General features: G+C 57.8%; 2 protein-coding genes across 3 annotated transcripts; both read left to right on the forward strand.

The window, feature by feature from the left end:
• The first annotated feature begins 206 nt into the window (after positions 1-206).
• ZFP91 (ZFP91 zinc finger protein, atypical E3 ubiquitin ligase) lies at positions 207-19,281 on the forward strand. 2 transcript variants are annotated; one of them, XR_013922160.1, is made up of 12 exons: positions 207-608; positions 1,298-1,323; positions 10,012-10,218; positions 10,303-10,339; positions 10,772-10,858; positions 11,216-11,338; positions 13,462-13,512; positions 13,986-14,064; positions 14,321-14,435; positions 15,266-15,365; positions 15,701-16,842; positions 17,083-19,281. XR_013922160.1 is itself a non-coding variant. In XM_080344890.1 (11 exons), exons 1-11 carry the CDS (start codon positions 274-276, stop codon positions 16,209-16,211), a joined length of 1,671 nt encoding a protein of 556 aa, XP_080201016.1. In that variant the 5' UTR covers positions 207-273; the 3' UTR covers positions 16,212-19,281. The 2 variants fall into 2 exon arrangements, 1 of the variants encoding a protein (XP_080201016.1); XM_080344890.1 differs by having other exon boundaries at positions 15,701-19,281.
• On the forward strand, positions 17,098-20,777 carry CNTF (ciliary neurotrophic factor; the record flags this gene model as incomplete). Its single annotated transcript, XM_080344891.1, has 3 exons — positions 17,098-17,166; positions 19,705-19,988; positions 20,304-20,777. The coding sequence occupies exons 2-3, from the start codon at positions 19,875-19,877 to the stop codon at positions 20,775-20,777; spliced, it is 588 nt and encodes a 195-aa protein (XP_080201017.1). The 5' UTR covers positions 17,098-17,166; positions 19,705-19,874.
• Positions 20,778-21,647: the final 870 nt, after the last annotated feature.

Consider the following 21,647-nt stretch of genomic DNA (forward strand, 5'->3'; position numbering starts at 1 on the left):
GAGCGTGCCGTCGGTTGGCCGCGCGGCAGCAGGGGGCGGGCCCCGACGTAGCCGGGCCGCTCATTGGCCGGGCGGCGCGCGAGCGGCGGAGAAAGGCGGGAGGGCCTCGGGCTGGGGAGTCGGGGCTCGGGGCGGGACCGTCACTTTCCGCGCGCTCGCGGATTGGCTGGTGCACGCGGGGGTGGGCGGTGATTGGGCGCGGCTGAGGCGGGCGGGGGAGGTTTGGCGGGCCGGAGGGAGGAGCGCGCAGCGGCCCCGCCGCTCGCTGCCCTGATGCCGGCGGGCACGGAGCAGCCGGGGGGCGCCGAGGAGCAGCCGCCCGCAGTGGCCGAGAGGCCGCCGTCCTCGGGCCGCCGCCGCCCGCCGCTGCCCGCCGCCGAGCAGGGGGAGGAGTCCGGCGGTAGCCGGGTGCTGAGGGGCGGCCGGGAGCGGGGCCGGGCCGCGGCCGCCGCCGTCTCGGCCGCAGCGGGAGCCGCTGCAGCTGCCGCCTCCCGTCGCCGTAAAGCTGAGTATCCCCGCCGCCGGCGGAGCAGCCCCGGGGCCAGGCCCGCCGCCGAGCAGCGCGCCGCCGAGACGCCGCCCGCTGCCAAGAAGGCTCCCCGGTCCGGGTGAGTGCTCCGCGGGGCTGGGGGGGCGCTGGCGGGGGCCCCGGCCGGGCGGCCTCTTCGCGTCCCGCTGGAGCGGCGCCTGCGCCCCGGGGCCGCCTCCCGCCGCGGGGCGCCCCGCGCCTCCGCCTCTTTGTTCCGGGCCGCGCTGGGGCCCGGCCGGTCTCTGCCCGGGAAGGCAGCGGCCCCGGCCGTGCAGCCCGCGGGCCGGGAGCAGAACCAGCGCGCCTGTGTGAGCCGCCCGGGCAGCGCCCCGGGGCCGCTGCTGCCTTTCCCAGCCCGCGTTCGCTCCGGTGCCGGGTCCGGGTGGGGGAGGCGGCCGGACTGGCCCTGGCTGCATCTTGCTGCTGCGGATCTGGGAGCGGGAGTCCGGCCACGTGCACACGTGTGCTTGGACACTCGGTACCGGAGCTGATCTGCCTTGGTCTAACGGCAGAGTCCCTCTGACTTACCCACAGCTGCCGTGGGTGAGACCAGGCTTTGCCTGATGTGCTGTTGTAGTTCGTGTAAACTTTCTCCAGATCAAATAATCCATGTTGTTTTAAGGGGTTGAAACCAGTGATTTATGAACAAGACAGTGGATCTGTCCACAGCTGGGAATTAGGGCTTATTCTCTACATCGTTCAGTTTCTCGCTTCTGCCGCTAGACCATAGAAGCTGTCTCTTATGCTTGCCCTTTGTATTTTTTTCAGGTGCACAGATAAAGCAGCTGGTAAAGGTAAGAGCTCAATTACTCACTCCTACTGTTATATTCCATCCAGAAAGTCAGGGCTTCCCCACAAAGGCAGCCAAGCATCTGTTGGATCTTCCTTTTAAAGAACATTCTGTTGCTTGATGACATGCAGCTTCTTTCCAAGGTCTCTCTCAACACTGGAAGTTTGATAAGCTGCTGCTGATGTTTGCACGTGCAAAGACTTCTTCTTCCCAACAACCGCTAGGGCTGTGCTTCGCTGTCAGAAGTGACGGCCATACAGGGTGACAGCTCCTGTTTGCTGGTCCCGACTGGCCGGCAGAACCTGGGCTCGCGGCTGTGCCGCGGCTTTGGCAGCAGGTGTGGGTCCTTAAGAGGCACGGGAAAGATATGTGGAATAAAGAGTATTCAAATATTTACTCTTGTCCTTTTCTAGCTTTAGTAGATGGTGATTTATTTCTTTTTTTATGCTTGTGTCTTCAGAGAGGAAAGATAAAAGTTTGGAAGGAGAGAGTAGCTCAGTGGGTGTAATCAAGACAGCCCCAACTGCAGAGAACTGTGACCAGGAGCAGAACTTCTGTTCTTCCTCTGTGAACTCTGTGCATCCATCGAACAGCTTGCGCAAAAAAAAGTTAAAAGGCTCTGCTCCTTGCCCGGTGCCGACTTTCGAAACGGTTCCGAGTGAAAGGCTTTGTGTCGTGTTGGTTTTGGTCTGGCACTAGTGGACTGTCACAGAACGAGATGGTGAGGAAAGGTCATACACCTGTGCAAACGGATCCTCCTTTCTGCTGGAGCTGTTCTTGTTTGCAGGCGTTCGTGTCTTAAAGGCTGCCTTTATCCTTGTAATTCTGTAACTTCGTTTCTACAGGTCTATAGCTTTATTCCATCTGGGTGTTGAAATCCATCACAGTTCTGCCTGGCAAGGTGTATTTGTGCAGACCGAAGCAGCATTAACCAATGTGTGTTTTATCACCGACCCCGCTGTGTGCGTTCGCCTCTTGCTGCGTGAAGGGTCAGCAGAGTGTTGTGGGAGCTTCAACCTTTGAGGTCAAAGCAAAGCTGCTGAAATACGTGAAAAGGCATGACATTGTCACTTGATAGATGTATAGTGTTAACCTCATGTTTTAGTGGTGATTCTCAGTGTTTTGGATACCCTTAAGCAGAAACATTGATGTGCTAGTGGTGGAAAACAGGCAGAATAGTCCCATTTTTACTGCACTTTATTGGGATATGCTTGGAATCGGCAAAGGTCACTCTGAACTTTCCCAGATGGGATGACTCCCTGCACTCTAGCTGCTTTAGACTTTAACTTTGGGCTCTGAGAGGTTCAGCTGTCCTTGAATGTGAGAGCGGAAAAAGTATTTATTAAATTTTTTGGGCTCTTTCTTGTGATTAGACCCGCAACCAAAATGGATGGCGTGAACATCGACGTGAAAACTGGCGATGAGCACTGGTGCCGCCCTGGCCGCGCGCTTGCGCTTGTTGGGGAAGATACAGAAACAGACTGAATAACGTGTCTTGGGTCACGCAGGAGGGACCCTTCCCTGCCGCTCCCTCCCTGTGGCCGTCAGCATAAAGTGTGTGAGGTCGCCTCATCAGGGGCTGGTGAGCTGCAGCTTTCCTGGCACCGCAGGGTTTTCGGTAGCCAGGCGTCCTCCCTGATTCTGGAAGGTGAAACGCCGTTTGGCGCTTCACCCCTGGGTGGAGCTGGGTTGAGGAAGAAATCCAGTAAGTCTGCTGAGTGGTTCTTAGTGCGGGCGTTTACTGGCATTGGTTCTGACGTAGAATTTAATTCTGCGTGGCGATTTGCATTATACTACTGTCCTTTGCTGTGAAATACCCAATCCAGTTCAGAACACAGAGTTTTCGTGAGCTCGGCCGTAGCTGTTACTCTGTGCGCAGGGCGAGCGGCCCGCGGAGCGGCGTGTTCTGTGACGCGGCCCCGCGTCTGTCGAGCAGGCGAAACACGCGCCGCGCCCACGTTTGTTCAGTGAGTTTTGTTGCTTTATGTTTGAGATTCTATTTTGAAGTGAAATCACCGGCGGTGCTGTTGGTAGAGAGGGCTGAGAGGCGATGGGCGTGATCGCGGGTGGGTTTGCGCTGTGGGCTGTGGGAGGTGCCGCACCAGGAGCAGCGCCTGGCCGCGTTTCGCGCTCCTGTGCGGTGCGCGGGGTCGGACTCGGGAGCCGGCGCAAAGGTCTGGCTGCGCCGGGCCGGCGGGCGATGGAGCCGAAGGCGCGCGCTGTGTCAGAGTTACCACGGCGGCTGCACAGTCAGCGCGACTGATTGTATTTCCTATCTCGTTTGCTTAGTCATGCAATTACAGTATTTCCCTAATGTGTTTTGGTAGAAATATTAGTTACGTAAGTAGAACATTTAATCTCAGCTTATAAATGAATTAATATAGCTAGAGCCAGACTATGTAGTATAATTCACGTTTGACTTGCCACGACGCTGTATGTTCTTGTGGAAATAATTTTCATTTTAGTTAGACCAGAATAATTTTAGTTACTGGAATATAGATTTAGTGAATACGCTTCGTGTCCTTCCATCACTGAACTGAAAACTCGGTGCTTACTGTGACTCCTGAAGTCAGGTCAGCAGTCAAACAAAACCTGCTGCCCCCGTTTCATTTTACACCCAAACCAGTTTCTGACTCTCACCTGCCTCTGGTGAGGTTGTGCCCCTGCTGCTTAGGAGCCTCCCGATGGGGTCGGGTGGCGTCTTCCCGCCAGCGGCCGCGGGCAGCGCGGGCGGTTGGTTCGTGCTCCGGCCCAGCCCCCCGTGCTGATCCCGCGGCGCCTGGTCTGCGGGGTGCTGAGCCGCGCTGCGGGGTGCTGAGCCGCGCTGCGGGGAGGTGGCTGCGGGGAGGTGGCTGCGGGGGGGGACGGGGCCGCGGTTGGAAGCGTTTGCACAAGCACGAGGTGCTGTGGATGAGCGCTTGCGCTAATGAATCCCTGTCTCTAATGTTGCTCTTCTGTGTCACGTGGCTGAAATGTGCTCCGTGCGGACCCTTGTTTGTGCAAGTTATTTTGTTTGCGTGTTTTTGTCTTGCAACTTTACACTGGTATTGATCCTTCTTTGTGACGATAAGAACGAGATCCGATGTAATGCCTTAAGTGCACGTAGGTACACAGCAGTGCAGCAGAAGAGTTTGTTGGAGAGGTGAAACGGGGCCGTGGGAAGCCCGTGTTTAAAGCTGGGATCAAAGGCGACGTGGAGCCACCTCCTCGGGAGTCCGGTCTCAAAGCAGAGGATTTTGCACCGCGGGTGCTGCCAGCAGGACTCGTGTGTTTCTGCAGCACGCGGCCGCAGGAGCCGCGCGTTGGGCAGGCCCGGCTGGGATGCCCGTGTTAGGCGCTCGGCAGCGTCTCGGCGCTGCTGCGCGGCGTCTGGCGCTGCTCTCCCAGCCTGCGGGCGCGGGGAGCCCCACGCCGGCTCCTCGGGGCTGGAGGTGCACGTCTGCTCCGTGGCAGCCCGCTGTGAACTGATGGGAGAACCGTGAGGCTCCACAGATTAAAAATGTGGAAAACTTTAAGGCTGTGGTTGTACAAAACAGTTCTGTAGCATAAATAATTCGCTTTATACCTCGTTATTTGTATTCGCAAAGCTTCATGCTTATTTCACAGCTCTTCAGGGTGGGGAGCCATTTGGAGAGAGGTTTACAGTAGGATTTTTTTCTCGAGTTTCAGTTTTGCCTGTTCCATTATAAGGTTATATGTTTACTGCCTTATCTCTTTTACATTAAATCTAAGTTGCAGTCTGAGGTGCATATATGTTGTGGTGCATTTATTTACATAATAGTTTTGTAACTTAACTTGTAGTTTATTTTTCCTTACATGGATATTTTCTGAAAGTGTCTACTTTGCAGGGTTAGTAAGATGCTTGCAAATGCTTTATAAACCAAAGTTTAGGAAACATCTTGTTAGCAATCAACAAACTGCTGATTTTTAACAGTTGAAAGTCTCGTTTTTCTCTGCATGGAGGATAAAGTGGCATGGGTGTTTGTTACTGTTGTATGTCAGAAAGAGAAGAACCTGTTATTGCAGTGAGGCTGGAGGTGGGCTGGTGAATAAAAACGTGAACATCCGGACAAGTGCAGCTGGTACAAGCGGGTGTGGGGCAGCAAACAGCTCCCAGGTCCGAGTGCCCGGGCGGGTTTCAGCTGCGGTGCAGCAGGACGGCGCACAGCGGTGCCGAAGGGACAGGTTGTGCCCAGCGGGACCCCCGGCAGCTGCTGCCTTGCAGGACGACACCTGCGCTGGGGAAGCCTCCGCGCGCCCCTCGGCAGGGGTGGCGGCTGCGCCCGTGCTCTGGAAACCTGCTTCTCTTTCCCAGCGTACGGAGCAGCGCGTGGCCGCTGCACCTGCGAGTTCCCAGGGATCGAGGCAGGAGAGCAGCGAACAGAGTGCGATCTGCAGGTCCTGCGATGAAGGAACTGCTGCTGCTTCGGGAAGTAAACGCAGTGGTTCGGGCTTTCCCTCTGCGTTGTGCAGTGAGTAATTGGTGTGTTCCCTCGGTGCCCGGGTCCGCTGCTCGGCCCTTGTCACTCTTCACACTTGCTGCCTCCAGTGATGCAGAAAAGCGGCAGCGAGCGCGCTGTGCCTGAACGCTCTCGTGTAAGGAGAAAGCCGTGGGCCTGGAGAGCGATGTGTCTGTAGCTGAAGCGAGAGACAAAGCACGAGCAGGTGCCAGTCGCTGTCTTCCTGTGCAGATCCTGCCCGCAGAGTGGATTTATGGTGTAGGGAGGAACCGAGAACCGCGAGGGTGAGTTTATCTCCTGGTCTGGGAGGCAGTGGGCAAACCTGGGTATTTATCCCTTTTGCTTCAGTTTGTGGCAAAGCTGGTATATGTAGAAAAATACGATACAGGTTCTGCCATAGAGAAGCTTTCGCTGGTTCAGTAACCCTGCGTGCTGTGCTCCTGGGACAGAATTAGTGCGAATGGGAACGCGTTTCTGCTGCACAGTGAGATGGGGACCTGTGCTGGCTGGCGTGCTGTGCAGGGTGAGCGGTGCTCAGTGTCTTCTGGCTGTCTAAACAACTAAAATAGCACAACATTATAGTCCTTTCCTCCCAGCCTTCCTTGTCTTGTCCCTTCTCCGAGTGACGGATGTTTTCTTTAAGATGTAAAGGATGTTTGGTACCTCTTGGGCACCGTCACTGAGATCTGTAAGTGTTTCTGCCTCAGACACTGTTCAGTTTAAAGGCTGTTGGGGAAGAATTAGCAGAATGGAGAAAGTTCCTCAGACTGAAAGCTGTTTATCATTAGGTAACTTAAGGGCAAGTTCAATGTAGGAGGAGCCCCATGAGCCGAAACTCCAAAAGGATTGGTAGGAGTTCAGAGAGCAGGTTTTCCATCTCCGGAGCGGCTCCCGCGCGGACCGCAGAGCCGCGGGGCGAGGGGCCGGTGCTGGGTGCTGGCGCTGGAGGGTCGCGGGGGTGTCGCCTGGCCAAGTTACAGCCTCCATTGCCCGCTCCGTGGAGCGCGGCTCAGCGGTGCCGGCTGTGGGACCCGTTTGCAGCGGCTGATGGGAAAAGCAGGTGCTCGGCGCCTCTTGTCGCGTCGCACTGAGGTACCTCGGCAGCTGTTGTGTCCGTGTTTTGTCCTTCCGGACCCTGAGTCCTGGTGGTGACCTGGTGCCCATCGCCACTGCTGACGCTTGCAGTGAAACAGCAGGATGCTGGCTGATAACCCACTAGTCGTGTGTCTTGTGGGAGGACGGGAACCTTCCAGAGAAACGGTGGCTAGCCAGAGCTGGTGGTGTTGGCAAGTTCACCGAGTTTTAAATTCAGGAATGACTGCAGCCTTTCTAAGTTAAAACTTTCCTATGTTCCGGTCTCAAGAGATTCAAGCAGCACTTATTTTTGTTGGAAGAGCAGAGCCTGGTTGTCTGTAATAGCAATGTTTATTCCCTCTGTCTTGTTTCTCTTGCTGCTTTGTGCCATGAGCCAAACCTTGGTAACCCAGGAGTGCGGCTCTCTGTGCAAACATGTGTGAGGGAAGGGGGTGACAGCGTTCAGCCACAGGGCCGGGGTTTAACCAGGCCAAGTGTGGTACCCAGGGCAGGGCCAGAAATGACTGCGAGGTCCTGGCGTCATCACCTGAGAGACCTGGGCACCTCCAGCACCTCCCAGCAGCGGTGCAGAGCCGGGGCAGCCGCGTCCCTGCCCAGGGACAGCCGTGTTCCTCGCCCGAATGCAGATGTGGCTGCTGGCGCTGCCTGCCCAGCGTCAGAGGTTTGGGAGGGATCCCCGAGTGCAGTTACAATCACAGCAGCTCCGGTGAGAAGCGCGCGGTCCCCTGGGACGCCGGGGGACGTGCTGCTTTGCTGCTTCTCTTTCTGAGCCAGTCGCTGTCTCTGTATTTACTGGGTGGTTTGTAGCTTGTTTGTGGGGTTGTTTTTATTTATTTATTTCAGTTTGGTTCTTGTTTTGTGTTTGTTTGTTGAGAAGCAGTCTGGATCCGTCAAAAGGCCACACTTGCGAAGGGAAAGGGACATTTAGGTGTGGGAAGGAGACATAAAATTCGTTAAGAACTCCGACTTCTCTTCCGCAGCTGCAGCCTCGCGCGGGCCGCGGCGCACACTGGCTGCGGCTGCCGGGGCGGCGCAGACACAGCCTTCCTCCCTGCACAGGGATCTCTGTGCGCTGTTGGGACGGTCTAGAATTATAAGAATTCTCAACTAATAGCCCTATATTGCTTTACAAGTTCTACTATAAAGTAAATACTTGATGCTTCTCTTAACTGTGGGCCTTTTTGGAGGCGCATAGGTATTCACGGCGTGTGGAAGTGCTGTGAATGTGTTAAACGAGCATGCTGAAGCAGAGGAAGAAGTAAACAGGAAAAGTCATCGGGAAAGGCTTATTAAACACCTTCACTTCAGAGAAGCGAAGGGGAATTGCGGGCGAGCGGCGCGCTCTGTAGAAGTGTGTTCCGAGGGAGTCGGTTTCGGTTCCACAAGTCTGGTCTCTAAAATACCGGCTCTTGCTAAGAAATCGGCCGATGCCTGGTCTTGGCAGGGAATAGAAACAGAGCTCTTTGAGGAGCCGCAGCGCGTGCTGGCGGCCTGTGAGGGGGAACTTCTGGAGAACGGCTTCAGGTGTCTTTGGGTTCAGTTTAGCATGCTAACATACTAAGGGTGTTCACAATTAGGATTAAAACCATAAAGCAGTCAGAGTTCGCCTTGAGATCTGCTGAACCAGGAGGCCAGAAAAGGCGTAATTCCCGCTCTGATGAACAGGGATTTGTACGTGGGACACATCAGGCTTGGTTGCTGTTGGACAGCAAAACTGTGCTGCCTCACGGCCTGTATCCAGGTGGGATTTTTTCACTCGATGTTGGTTGCTCCCGCCCTGTTAAATCAGTGATTGGGGAATTAGACCTGCAAAGCAAACTACATGCTAGAAGTGAAAGGATCATTTGGTTCAAAAGACCTGATGCAAAATCAGAGATTTCAGGTTGGGAGGGAGCTCAGGATCTCTGGTCCCACCTGCCGTGGGGCACGGGTTCAACACGGGGTTCACACTGTGCTGCTCGGGCTGGAGAAGTGGGGCCATGTGGACCACCTGAGGTGCAACAGGGCCAAGTGCAGGATCCTGCGCCCGGGCTGGGGCAGCCCTGGTGCCAGCGCGGGCTGGGGAGCAGCCCCAGGAGAAGGACTTGGGGTGCTGGCTGATGAGAAGCTCAACGTGACCCACAATGTGCACCCACAGCCCAGAGACCACCCGTGTCCTGGGCTGCGTCACCCGCAGCCTGGGCAGTGGGTTTGGGGATCCTGCCCCTCTGCCCCGCTCTGCTGAGACCCCCTGCAGTGCTGGTCCAGCTCCGGGTCCTCAGCACAGGACACACACGGACCCGCTGCAGAGGGGCCAGAGCAGCCCCGGGAGTGACCCGAGCTGGAACAGCTCTGCTGGGGCAGGTGAGACAGCTGGGGTGTGCAGCTGCAGAGGAGAAGCTCCGGGAGAGCTTGGAGCAGCCTCCGGTGCCCAAAGGAGGCTCACAGGGAAGATGAGGACACGCTTTTTACAAGGGTAGTGACAGGACGAGGGGTGATGGCTTTAAACTGATATAGAGGGGAGATTTAGATGAACTGTACCTGGCAATTTCAGTTTTTAAGGGATGAACTTGCTCACATAGACATTTTAGCCAGTGCTGTTATCTTGCCAAAACATATCTGGAGATCAGGCAAAAAGAAACCACCTGTAGAAGCTATAAATGGGCATGAAGACGTCAGGCTGGTGGTGTTGTGATGCTTTTTGCAGAAACATCTCGCTCAGGTTCCTCAGGGTTATTGCCAGGTGTACAGTCCTGATTAAACAGCCGTTTGGGGGTTCTCCAAACATGACTCTTGATGGGGTTCGATTTTGAAGCCGGTCTGTCGTAAAGCAGCTGCTGAGGTTTCTGAGTGTCTGTCTCGAAGTGCTTAGGGGACGTCAGAGCCAGCAAGTACTCGTAAGTCTTTATCAGAGGGTTTTTAGATGTTTGTGTCTCGGAGGCAGCAAGGAACGTGCGGAGTTTGAAGCGAAGGTTTGCGGAGGTGGGGCCGGGCAGAGCACGCTCGGCCCGAGGCGCTGCGCTTCCCGTCAGCAGGCGGGGCAGCCGTGCTGTTCGGCGTCGCGCAAGAGAGGAGTCCGATTGATGCTTTTCATTGTTTGTTTATTTATTATTGTATTGTTTATGATGTATTTAATGCGGTTGCAACGGGTGTTTCAGATCCCAAAGAAGAGAAGGAGGAAGAGGAGATCTGCAGCGTCCTGGGCCGCGGCTCCCCGGTGGGCACGGGCCGGCCGGGCCGGGGCTGGCGCAGCAGCAGGGCCGCCCGCCAGCGCGACCCCGACGGCGCGCGCGCCTCCCGCGCCAGGACCGGCTCCCTGCAGCTCGTCTGCAAGGCAGAGCCCAACGCGGACCAGCTGGAGTACGGTACGTGGGCAGCGCCGGCGCTGCGAGACGTGAGCTCGCTGCGGCCAACACGTACTGAAACCTAACGGCGACTTTTCCTTTCAGAGGTCACAGAACAGCACCAGTCTCCCGCTGGAATCAGGTAGGAAACTTCTTAATTTGTGGTACTTCTTCCTATTTAGTGTCTCAAGAAGGGAGAAGAGGGGCCTGAGTTTTCTTCAAAATAAATGGTTCTGTGAAAGGATCTGTGGGATAGATACCTTTGATTTCATTCAGTCCTGAGCCTTTGCGTTTTCAGTCTGGACGGACTGCAGATGTCAGGAGATATCGTGCAGAAAGGGACAGCAGGATCTGACCTGGGCATTCCAGCGGGTAGCTTTATTCCCTCAGGAGCTGCTGCCGTTTGGGCTCAGGAGGAGAGGGCTGTGTTTGCGCTGTCATCGCGCTCCCCGGCCGTGCCGGAGCAGCGGTGCTCGGTAGCAGCGCCTCCCCCCCGGGAGCCCGCGCGGAGGCTCCTGCGGTGGCGCTTCGGCGGCTGCGGCTGCAGGCCTCTGTTCTCTGTTTGTCCCAGCAGCGATGACGAGGAGATGCTCATCAGCGAGGAAGAAGTTCCCTTCAAAGATGATCCAAGAGATGAAACCTACAAGCCCCATCTAGAGAAGTATGTTGGATTACATACTTATTGTGGTTTTAGACCAAAAACCTGTGATACCTTAGTCGGATGAGCTTAATGCACCCCAGAGGATGTGTGCTGTTTGCTGTGCGGGTGCACACAGCTGCCAAGGTGGAATGGCTCCTCTTGGACACAGCTATCAGGACTCGTCTTCTCTAACGGATTAAAGCCTTTAGAACCCTGCTGGCTGCCAGATTCTTCCTTAATTCTTGGTCATACTTCTGCTTAGAAATGGGAATTGATAAGTAGACCTGAACTTGAATCCAGTTTTTGCTTAAATCTTTGTAAAAAGCAGACAGTGGAAAGAATATTGGAATAATATGTTGTATTTGTGTGTCTTTGCAGGGAGGCACCAAAGCAAAGGAGAAAAGCTAGCAAGGGAAAGGAAGAAAAAGTGAAACAGAAAGAGATTAAAGTGGAAGTGAAAGAAGAGAGTGAGTTTCGGGAAGATGAAGAACCGCCAAGGAAGTGAGTAGCGCTCTGCGGTTGCGTGTCGCAGTGTGCGTTGCGTGTTTTGCGTTCTCGCTGGTGTGCAAGAGTGTGGTGCTGCTGCTGGCTTCCCCGCTGCTCTGGGGCGGAAGGGCGGCAGGGCAGAACCTTTTGTTCTGGCGGCATCTTGGTTTCTAGGATCTTGTGCGTGTTCAGCGAGGAAAAATAAGAGTTGTTTTTTTCAGTGAGTTCAAGTTGGGGAGTTTGTTCTGTGGTTAGTTGGCCTGCCTGGATGTGGCCACACGGTGTGAAATACTTCAGAGCGTTCTTAAAACTGGTGTCTGTTGTGATGTCTGAGGTGGATTGGGCTGCATTAGAAAGCCGGTCTGAGAGGCAGCATCTCTTCTGCTGTGTGCTGGAGGCTGGCAGGGGAATACTGCGTAAGCGTTTTCTTCAGGTTTGGGACTTACGTACCAGAGCTCAGGAGAAACAGCCGAGTTCTCCCTTGTTTTGGAGAAGAAAGAACAAATTGTCGCTACCTAGTCAGTGAGGACTGAGGACCTTTGGGTTCACTGTCACCGGACCTTCACCGGCAGCCGAGCAGCTGGGTTTGCGGGTCCGAACCGCTCCCTGGGACAGCGCGGGGGTGGAAGGGCCTTTGTGCTTCAGCTCCGCCCTGAGCAGTGGGAGCGAACGGCTCCCTCTGCTGGGCTGCAGCCTGGGCTCCGCGCCTTCGCTTGGCTCTCCCTTGCCGCTCCGAGCTGCTGCAGAGCTGGTGTCATTGGAGTGAGGACGCTGACGGTTTGAGAGCTTTTCTTTTTCTGCTGGAGATGGCTCTCTGAGGCTCGTGGTTGCTTGGATCAGACGCTGTTTTTGTGCGCAGTAAAACCTGTGCCTCTTCTGAAGCCTTGGCTTGAACGCTGTGTCTGTTCAGCATGGGACAGGCGTGGTTTCGCTGTCAATAAAGACGTCTCAGTACAGGCTGGGAAGTGCTTCCAGCAGCAAGTAAGTGTCTCTGCAGCGATAGGATCAAGCAGGCACAACGTTTGGGCAGAGCTGTTGCTTGGGACGATGAACTCTACATGTGAGCACATAGGTCTGCTCAGACAGAGCATAGATTTTTTTGTCTTGACAGGTGTATAAGCTGCTATAGTTAATTCAGAGGGCTGTAGAATAGCTGCTAGATCGTTAATCCCATTATTCCTAGTCATGCAGATGAATGTTTTTCACATGGTATGAAATGTTACCCAACAGAGCAGAGGAAATAAGGTGAAGCATCAATTCTGGACTGTGTTGGCAAAATGACATGTTTATAAAAAGTGTGTTAGGAAATGGGAGGGGTGATGAGAGCAAGCCACCTAAAGCCTGTGTTTCTCAAGAGTGTTGCAGCCTCTGGCTCTGCCTCCAACTCCCACCAGGCTGACTTTTGTAGAGCTCGCAGTTAATGAGGCAATACCTTGCGAACTGCCTGCAGCAGAAGCCTGTGAGAGCAGGATCCTGTGTGCTGATGTGCAGCCTGGAAGTGGATAAACTTAACTATAAGGTTGCAAGTTGTTTGGACAGTTGCAGGTTTAAAAGAAAAGAGGGTTTGGTAAAGCAGCCCTTCCTCACTGGCTGCGGGCCCGTGCCGGCGGGCGCCCGCGCGGCTGCGAGCGGCGGCTGCGACACCTGGCGGGAGCGTGTTGGGAGCGCGGCACGCGGGCCCTGGCGGGGGCGCAGCTGGCGGGGGCGCAGCTGGCGGGGGCGCAGCTGGCGGGGGAGCTGAGGTCTGCATGCGCCACCTGGTGTGCAGGAAACCTGTCACAGGGTGCCGGGAGCACGGGGGCCGCGGCTCCGGGGGGGCTGTCTGCGCCGTGTGGCAGGTCTGCAGAACGCGGGGACAGTTTGCTTGGAGACCTGGTTACCCAACGTCTTCAGGGACCTGCCCGGCCATCACAGGAGCGTTTCCTTAGAAACCCATTGGTTTTGATGGAGAGCGGGTGGGTCGCTTGTGGAGCGGCAGACGTGCTGGGCACAGTGTTACTCTTCAGCCTAAAAGTGCAGAAGTGTTCTGTAGTATTTCTTGTAGTGTGCTCCAGCTTTATAGCATGCCCTTTGAAAAGTCTGCCTGCCACGAGTGTAAAGAAGCCTCTTTCAGCTCTGTTTCTGTAACCCTGTTACAGGAGGGGGAGGAGGAGAAAGGATGACAAGAGCCCAAGGCTGCCCAAGAGAAGGTGAGTGGTTTTCTCAAGTCTGTTCTGACCTGCTCCCCTTGTGTTCTGCACAGAGATGTCGATTGTCTCAAAGCCACCTACCTCTCTCGCATCGTATAGGAGTCTGCCTTAAAGGGAAACAACAACAAAAAGAAAATAGCAGCATGCCTTGACTTCCTTTGCTTCCCCCTTCTCCACATAGGTGTGATTTCTTCCAGCTGAACCTGCCCCCCTCTCCCCCATTTCTGAGTTGGTCCCTCACCTGGCATTGCCTTGCAAGCAGCTTCTGGGAACTCTGTGTCTCTGGGGAGACCCCCAGGCAGCGCTGGGCGGAGGCAGCTCGTGGGCAGCGTCTGTGGGCACGGCCCAGCCGGGCGCGCTGGAGCCGCAGGTCCTCTGCTCCGGCCTGGCCGGGCTGCACTCGCGCTCGCTCGTGTCGCGCCGCCCCGGCCGCAGGGCAGCAGCCAACTCTGCCCGTGTGCTCTCTGACTCAGGAAGAAGCCCCCGATACAGTACGTGCGCTGCGAGATGGAAGGCTGCGGCACGGTCCTGGCTCACCCGCGTTACCTGCAGGTGGGTGGGGATTTTTTACTTCTGTATGGCACGTGTGAGGGCAGGGAACGGCAGCTAATCCTCCGCTAACACTGAAGCTCTCCTTTCTAAGTCTTCCTGGTAGACTTAATCAATTGTGGCCGCATGTGTCTCTGTATGTGTCCTGTTGTTAGATGTCCACTTTTGTTTGGCTTCCTTCTCTCAATGGAGACCAAGGTGTTTGTGTTCATGGTGTAGCCACTGAAAGAGCCTACAACTCTTCACTCTTCCTTTATAGCATCACATAAAGTACCAGCACTTGCTGAAGAAGAAATACGTGTGTCCTCACCCCTCCTGCGGTCGACTGTTCCGACTGCAGAAGCAGCTCCTGCGACACGCCAAGCACCACACAGGTACGGGGAGCGGGGACAGAGTTACAGGCTCCTCAGGGCAGTGGGCAGGGGAGTTAAAAAATGGAACAGCCTCCAGAGCTTCTAGGAGAGTGAAGCCAAGGCAGGTGGCATAGATTTGCAGCAGCAGCAGGGTATTATTTCCTTCTGGTTTACCATCTTTTAAGGAAATAAAAGAAATAGGCTATAGAGTATGTAATCGCCCCGCGGCAAGTATGACTCAGGGGTTCTGTAAAGGAATAAACAAAGCCAAGCTTTATCCTAATTTCAGAGAATCCCAGGATGTCAGGGGTTGAAGGGCCCTGGAAAGCTCATCCAGTGCAATCCCCCCATGGAGCAGGAACACCCAGATGAGGTTACACAGGAAGGTGTCCAGGCGGGTTGGAATGTCTGCACAGAAGGAGACTCCACAACCCCCTGGGCAGCCTGGGCCAGGCTCTGCCACCCTCACCCCAACAAGTTTCTTCTCTTTCAGTGGAACCTCCTGTGTTCCAGTTTGAACCCATTGCCCCTTGTGCTGTCCCTGGTTGTCACCGAGAAGAGCCTGGCTCCATCCTCCTGACACTGCCCCTTTATATATCTGTAAACATGAATGAGGTCTTCAGTATTGGTTGGAATGGATAAGTAGCTCTTAGGAGAGTCTTAATAATTCCTTAACTCTCCAGATCAGCTGCTGCGGTGTGTTGTGGGACAGCCCCTCCTTGCTGCGCCTGCTGGCCTCCCCACACTTCCAGTTCTGCTGCTTCTTGGGCAGCTTTACTGGTGACATGTGGGAGCTGGGGAAGGGAGCAGGTTCTGCAGGAGAGTGATGGTCCACTGGTGTTGCTTTTCAGATCAGAGGGATTACATCTGTGAGTACTGTGCCCGGGCCTTCAAGAGTTCTCATAACCTGGCGGTGCACCGCATGATCCACACGGGCGAGAAGCCCTTGCAGTGAGTACCCGTGCCTGCCTCTTGCTCTCGGCTTTGGGGACCCCGCAGACACCCGCCCTTGGACCGCACCGAGAGCGGCTCTGGAGTCGGGGCTGGAGCGCGCTTGTGGCGTCGCAGCTCTGTCCAAACGCACACCGGCAGGAGCGTTCGGGCTGCCCCTTGCCCCACCTGCTCCTCGAGGCCGTGTCCCAGTGGCGATGTGAGGAGCATAAGCCCTCTGCCAGTAAAACTGGAAGAGCTGGAGCTGTGGTGCCATCCCGTTTTAGTGAACCCCTGCTGTTCTCCTGTCCCCACAAGTGTCCATTAGTTGTGACCTCCCCGTTCTCCCCTCTCAGGTGTGAGATCTGTGGATTCACCTGCCGACAGAAGGCTTCCCTCAACTGGCACATGAAGAAACACGATGCAGACTCCTTCTACCAGTTCTCCTGCAACATTTGTGGCAAGAAATTTGAGAAGAAGGACAGCGTTGTGGCCCACAAAGCCAAGAGTCACCCCGAAGTGCTCATTGCTGAAGCACTGGCGGCCAACGCGGGCGCCCTGATCACCAGCACTGACATCCTGGGCACGAACCCCGAGGCCATCGCGCCGCCCACCGACGGGCAGGGCCTCCCGCTGCTTCCCGACGCGCTGGGCAGCGCGGCCCCGGCGGACTGCCTGCTGCTGGGCCCCGACGCCGTGCCCAAGCCGTTCTGCGGCGCGGCCGAGCGCGTCAGCCTGGTGGCGGACGGGAAGCTGTTTGTGGGCAGCGGCAGCAGCGCGACCCCGGAGGGGCTGGTGGTGAACACGGAGATCCTGGGCACCGCCACCGAGGTGCTCATCGAAGATTCAGGCTCTGCAGGGCCCTAGTGGGCAGGGAGCTCGTGGGTGCTGGGACAGTTTGGACTCTGTATTTAAAAGGAAAAACAAAACAAACAAACACTTACTGAAAGAGAGCAAAGAAAACTTACAATACTAGTAAATAACCGAAGGGTCTGCTCCCCCAGCCTGGATCACAGCACATCTTCTTTCTCCCAACCACTTCTCTCTCCCGCTGCTCCTTTGTAGAAGGGGGCATGTGCTGCCATTACCAGAGCAAGCTGGGCAGAGCGGCGGATTTCTCCGAGGGAGGGGCCCTACTGACACCCTTCACTCTGCCCCAGAGCAGGTGCCTTTCTGGCTCCTTGGCGTGGCCCCGCTCGCAGACTAGAAAGCCTTTGGTGTGCTCTGGGTGAGTTTTTAGGACTCCCTCTCGCCCCGGTCCCAACGTCTATGCATCGCTGCGCTCCGGTCCTTGCAGTCTCGCTCTCCCTCCGCGGGGCTGGGAGCCCGGTCGGCTCTTCCGGCCCCTCGGCAGCGCGAGCCGCGGCGCGGCCCGTCCCCAGCGCGGCGCGGAGCGCGGGAACGCCCTGGCGCGGAGATCCTGTTTGCTCGGAGAGGCCCGGGGGCCGCGGGAGCCCTGCGTGGGAGAGGCGAGGAGGAGCATCCCAGTCTGACGACAGTAATTTGCACTTTGAACATATGTTTCGTTTTTGTGTTGTGGTAACAAGATTCCTTATTTATTGATTTAAAAAGGGTCGGTATTTTTTAGTTATGTTCTTAGGGGGTGGGGATGGAACGGGCTCGAGCTGTTTCCCAGTAGGCTCCCTCGCGCTCGCGAGCTGCGGGGAGCGCGTCGTGCCGTCGGAACGGCGGCTGGGACAGCCGGGGTGAAGGTTCTGCGGTCAGATGTGTCTCGCAGCTTTTCCAGAGTAGAGGGAGAGCCCCTGGAGAGGCGCCGGTGCGCGGGGCAGGCTCTGCAGCGGTGTTCTAGCGGGAGGATGAGGTGAGTGACGGACGGCGCTGTTGTCTCCCTCCCTCCCTCCCTCCCAGCCTGGGGTGAGCTCCTCGCATTAAATGCTCTTTTTTCTTCCCCTTCGCCCCCGGGCTTTCAGGAAAGAGCGTCATTAGCCAGGGGCTTGTTCTGGGGACTTAGGACAGTTGTGAGCTGCTTGCTGCTGGGGGATATTGTGCTTCTCATCCAGCTGTGCCTCTCCAGGTCTAGGCAGATACAGAAGCAGGGACTGCATGTGGTTGTCTCAGGCTTGTTTCTCCAAGGCAGCAGACTGACGTGGGACTAAGGGGCTGTCAGCGCCTCTCCCTGACCCCGTCGGGGGGTTGCTGTGCAGCCATGTTCTCAAAGCTGCTCCCTTCTGCGCAAACAGCCCTGCTGTCCGTGAGACGTGGCGGCTCAAGCGTCGCCGGCCGGTGTAGTTAGGACAGCCATTGGAAACGTTTACATAGGATACGATGTGTCGCCTACGGAAACGTGGATCTTTTTGCTCTTATCTGAAACTTTGTGTGAAGATTCAGTGGCCTTGAATTGGTAGTGTTTTTGGAAAAGGTGAAGGATAACCTGGGCTTTTTGTTCATTTGCTTGTTTTTTTTTCAGTTGGGTTTATGTGGTTGGGGGCAGAGCTGAAGGATCTTGTCTGAGCACAAGGTCAGCTACACTGGTGTGCGGCACACGGCAGCTGGGCTGAGTCAGGTACCTGGAGTCTGAGAATGGCAATAAAACATGGAATTCAATTGAAAACTGACCCTGAACACCCACTCTGTCCCCTGTGCTGCCTGGAAATCCAGCTGTGGCCCCAGCCCCACAGCTTGTGTTGGGCTGCATGTCCCGATTTGCCCCCTCCCCCTGTGACGCTGCTCCCTGCCAGAGCAAGTTGAAACACTTCTGGTGCTGGGGTGGTTCGTGGCGGAACAGTTTGCGCCCTGGTGTTTCACGCCCTGGGTGTGGGCACCCCACGTTCTTGCTGTGGCAGCAGCATAGCTCTGGTGCCACCGGAGACGTGTCCGGCCACGAGCTGCTCTGGGGACAAGGACGGGGCCCTGCGTCCCCGAACGCACGTCTCTGGGACCCTGCACGTCGGGTCCAGGGTGGTACCGTGTGAAATTAAGCCACATTCTTCAGTTGAGGTGATCCAGGTTCTTACTTGGATCACAGCATTGTGATTTGCAGCAGGAAGCTTTCGGGTGGTCAGCCGGTCCCCTCCCCTTGCAAAGTGATCAGCACCCCGAGCCGCTCAGCCCCGCGCTGGTGGTTTCTCGCCGGATCTGCTGTCTGGGAGCCCGGGGAGGCCGAGCTGGCCATGCGGGGGCCGGAGCTGTTCCTGGTGCCCCGGGCGCTGCGGAGCGGCAGAGCACGGCACAGAACACTAAATGGAGAGTTGGGGGGTTGTTTTCGGAGGGATGGCACTCAAAGCTTTTGGGTCAGGGACCCGCTCCCCTGGTGACACAAGGCGGGGGGGGCCGCCTGGTCCCCCCGGCCTGAGCGAGCGCAGCCGTGGCTCCTCTGCCTCCCAGCCCCGGTCCCGCCGTGTCCCCGCGCGCTCCTCGAGGCTCTTTCCCTCTCCTGCCGCGGCCGCTGCCGCTGCCTCCCGCGCCGTTTGCCGCCCCGCGCCGCCGCAGCCGTCCTGCAGCTCCTGCTCCCCGCTGTCTCCTTCACCCGCATGCAGTTTGCTTCAATAAATTATTGTAGTAGTTTGCAATAAACTTTTTTGTATTTTTTTCCCTGTATTTATTTTTTCTCCCCCGGGAGGGGTGCAGGGCCCTTCCCCCGCCCAGGGTGCAGGTTTGGGCCGGGGCTGTGCAGCCCCAGCCCGGGGCTCTGGGCTGCCAGCGGCGCTTTCTGCAGTAGCCACCAGGTGGCAACGGCGCCGCTGGGCTGGCCACCGGCCCGGGAGGCCCCAGCCGGGTTGGGGCAAGGCTCGGGTACTGTGATACCCAAGGGAAACTGCTTTTCAACTCCTGTTTTTTCTCTTAATCTGGGTAATACGTAACCAAAATAAACATGCTGAGGAAAAAACAAACCAACCGAAAGGGCTGTTTTTGTCTGGGTGCGTGCAGCTCACCCGCGGCAGGTGGGGGGACCTGCTTCCTTGTCTGCAGCCCCTCGGGAAGGGGGTGGGAGCTGGGAGATCCAGCCCCGTGCAGCCGTGGGGACGAGAGGGCCGGAGGCAGCTGGGCCAGGCCTGGCTTTCTGCCAGGGTCTGGGCTGCAGCTGGTGCCGGGTCTGCAGCCCGAGGGCTCCGTCCGGCCCTCGCAGGCGGACCCGCGGCGCCCGGCACGGCCCAGGCCCGGCCCGGGCTGCGGTGCTGAGCGAGGTCCGGGGCGCTCGCCTCCTCCCAGCGGCAGCTTCCCGCACTCCGGCATGAGCTGGGGATTAGTGTCCCGCTGCTCGCTGTGTGTCTGGCAGGGAGGAGTGGGTCAGAGCGGGGCTGGGAGCCCATGGCCTCTGGGCAAGACTGTTCCGGGCAGGGCGCTCGGAGCAGTGAAGCATGGGAGAATTAGGGAAATAATCTGTCGCTGTTGATCCCAGAGGCGGGAATTTGCAGCATCGTGCCAGGCCCCAGGCGCGGAAGAGGGGGAGAGCCCGGCCAGCGGACGTGTGAGCAGAGCTCCCGGCTGGAATGCACCAGCTCAGCAGGGGATTGTCCTCCCGGGGCCGGGCAGGCGCTGCGCCCTGAGCCTGCGACGGCTGCCCAGGCCATGGCGGCCCCAGACAGCCCCTCAGCCGCCCTCCAGCGCCGTGACCTGTGCAGCCGAGGCATCCGCCTGGCTGGGAAGATGCGCTCGGACGTCGTTGACCTCCTGGACGCCTACGTGAGTTTGCCCGTGGGGCTGGGAGTGCTGGTGGGGTGGCCGCTGCTACCAGGGCCTGGGGGGCTCCAGGCAGCCGGTGCTGGAGCACAAGGGCTCTGGCGCACAGCAGAGATGAGGGACGAAACGCTGCTGGTATCTGGGCCCTGGTGCTCTGAGCCGATGCTTGGACAAACCCTGAGCCCCTGGCCTTGCGATGCCCCGAGCGTCTCCTGGCCAGTGTTGAAGCTGAACTGGGGTCCCCTGGAGCCGGTGCTGGGGGTGCGGGAAGCCCCCCGTTTCTCCTGCCAGTGCTGACCCGGCCGCTCTCGCCCGCAGGTGGAACGTCAGGGCTTGGACGCCTCGGCCAGCGTGGCGGCAGTGGACGGGGTGCCGGCGGCGGCAGCGGAGCGCTGGGACGAGCAGACGGGGACGCAGCGGTTGCTGGAGAACCTGGCGGCGTACCGCGCCTTCCGCGCGCTGCTGGCGCAGATGCTGGAGGAGCAGCGGGAGCAGCTGGGCGAGGCGGACGCCGCGCTGGGCCGGGCGCTGGCGGCCGTGCTGCTGCAGGTCTCGGCCTTCACCTACCACCTCGAGGAGCTGCTGCGGCTGGAGAGCCGCGGGCCGCCCAGCGAGGAGCCGGCCGGGCCCCCCCCGGCCTCTCACCTCAGCCTCTTCGAGAGGAAGCTGCGGGGCCTGGGCGTGCTGCGGGAGCTGGCCCAGTGGGCTGTCAGGTCCACGCGGGACCTGCGGCAGCTCGCCAAGCCCAGCCCGGGCAGCAGCTCGGCCCCCAGCCCAGCTGAGAGCCCTTGAGGCGGGCACGGGGCGGGGGGCTGGGGTTCGCTGGGCCGTGGCGGGCTCCTCGCCGTCCCTGCAGAGGGCTGCTGACAGCGACCGGGGCTGTTCGGGGGAGGGGACGGCCGGAGGGACAGTGTCATTAATCCTGGGGTGCCACTCTCCTCTCTGCGAGCCCTTTCCCTGTGGGGAGGCGGAGCCGTGGGCTGCGCTGTGCCCGGGGAGCGGGGGTCCCTGGCGGGGTGAGCCCGGGGGGGCTTGGGCTCTGCCTGCTGGGGGTTGACGTTGTCCCCCAGGGAGCAGCTTTGCCACTTACTCGCGGGCCCGGAGGCCGTGACCGTCAGCAGGCTGTGCCGGTGTGGCCTTTTCTTTGGGATTCGGCCGCTGCCGGCTCGCCGTGGCCAGGCGCTGCCTCCGGCGCACAGAAGATGCTTCGGGACTCTTGTGGTGGACGCGAGGCAGTAGCAAAAGGGCAGAAGAATATCACCTAATGAAGGGAGGCTTGGGACCTGTCCCCTGGCTGCAACACAGCTCTCTCTTCTCCTGCCCAGCTCGCTTTTTCTGTGCTTTGAATTTCTGCTCTAACTGCCTGGGGCTTTTTTGAGAGGGAGGGAGTGTGGGGTTACAATCAGGAGGGGACACATCAACCGCCTGTCCAAGGTAACAGAGAGGAGCTTGTAACTGAAGGCCGTGATTCAGAAGACCCTCTGCAAGGAGGTTTGTGTCTCCAGGTGTTGTTTTGGGACTGAAGACAGCGCAGAGGGTCAAACAGCCCCAAGCGCATCGCTCGCCCTGTGGAGCGGAATGCTGCGAGCTTGTGCAGCTGCCTGGGCCGTGTTTTCTTGCCGAATGGATGCGATGGCTTCTAGCTGCCGAGTGAATAAAAGG

The sequence above is a fragment of the Nesoenas mayeri genome (genome assembly GCF_963082525.1).
Source record: "Nesoenas mayeri genome assembly, chromosome: 5".
Classification (NCBI taxonomy): Eukaryota; Metazoa; Chordata; class Aves; order Columbiformes; family Columbidae; genus Nesoenas; species Nesoenas mayeri.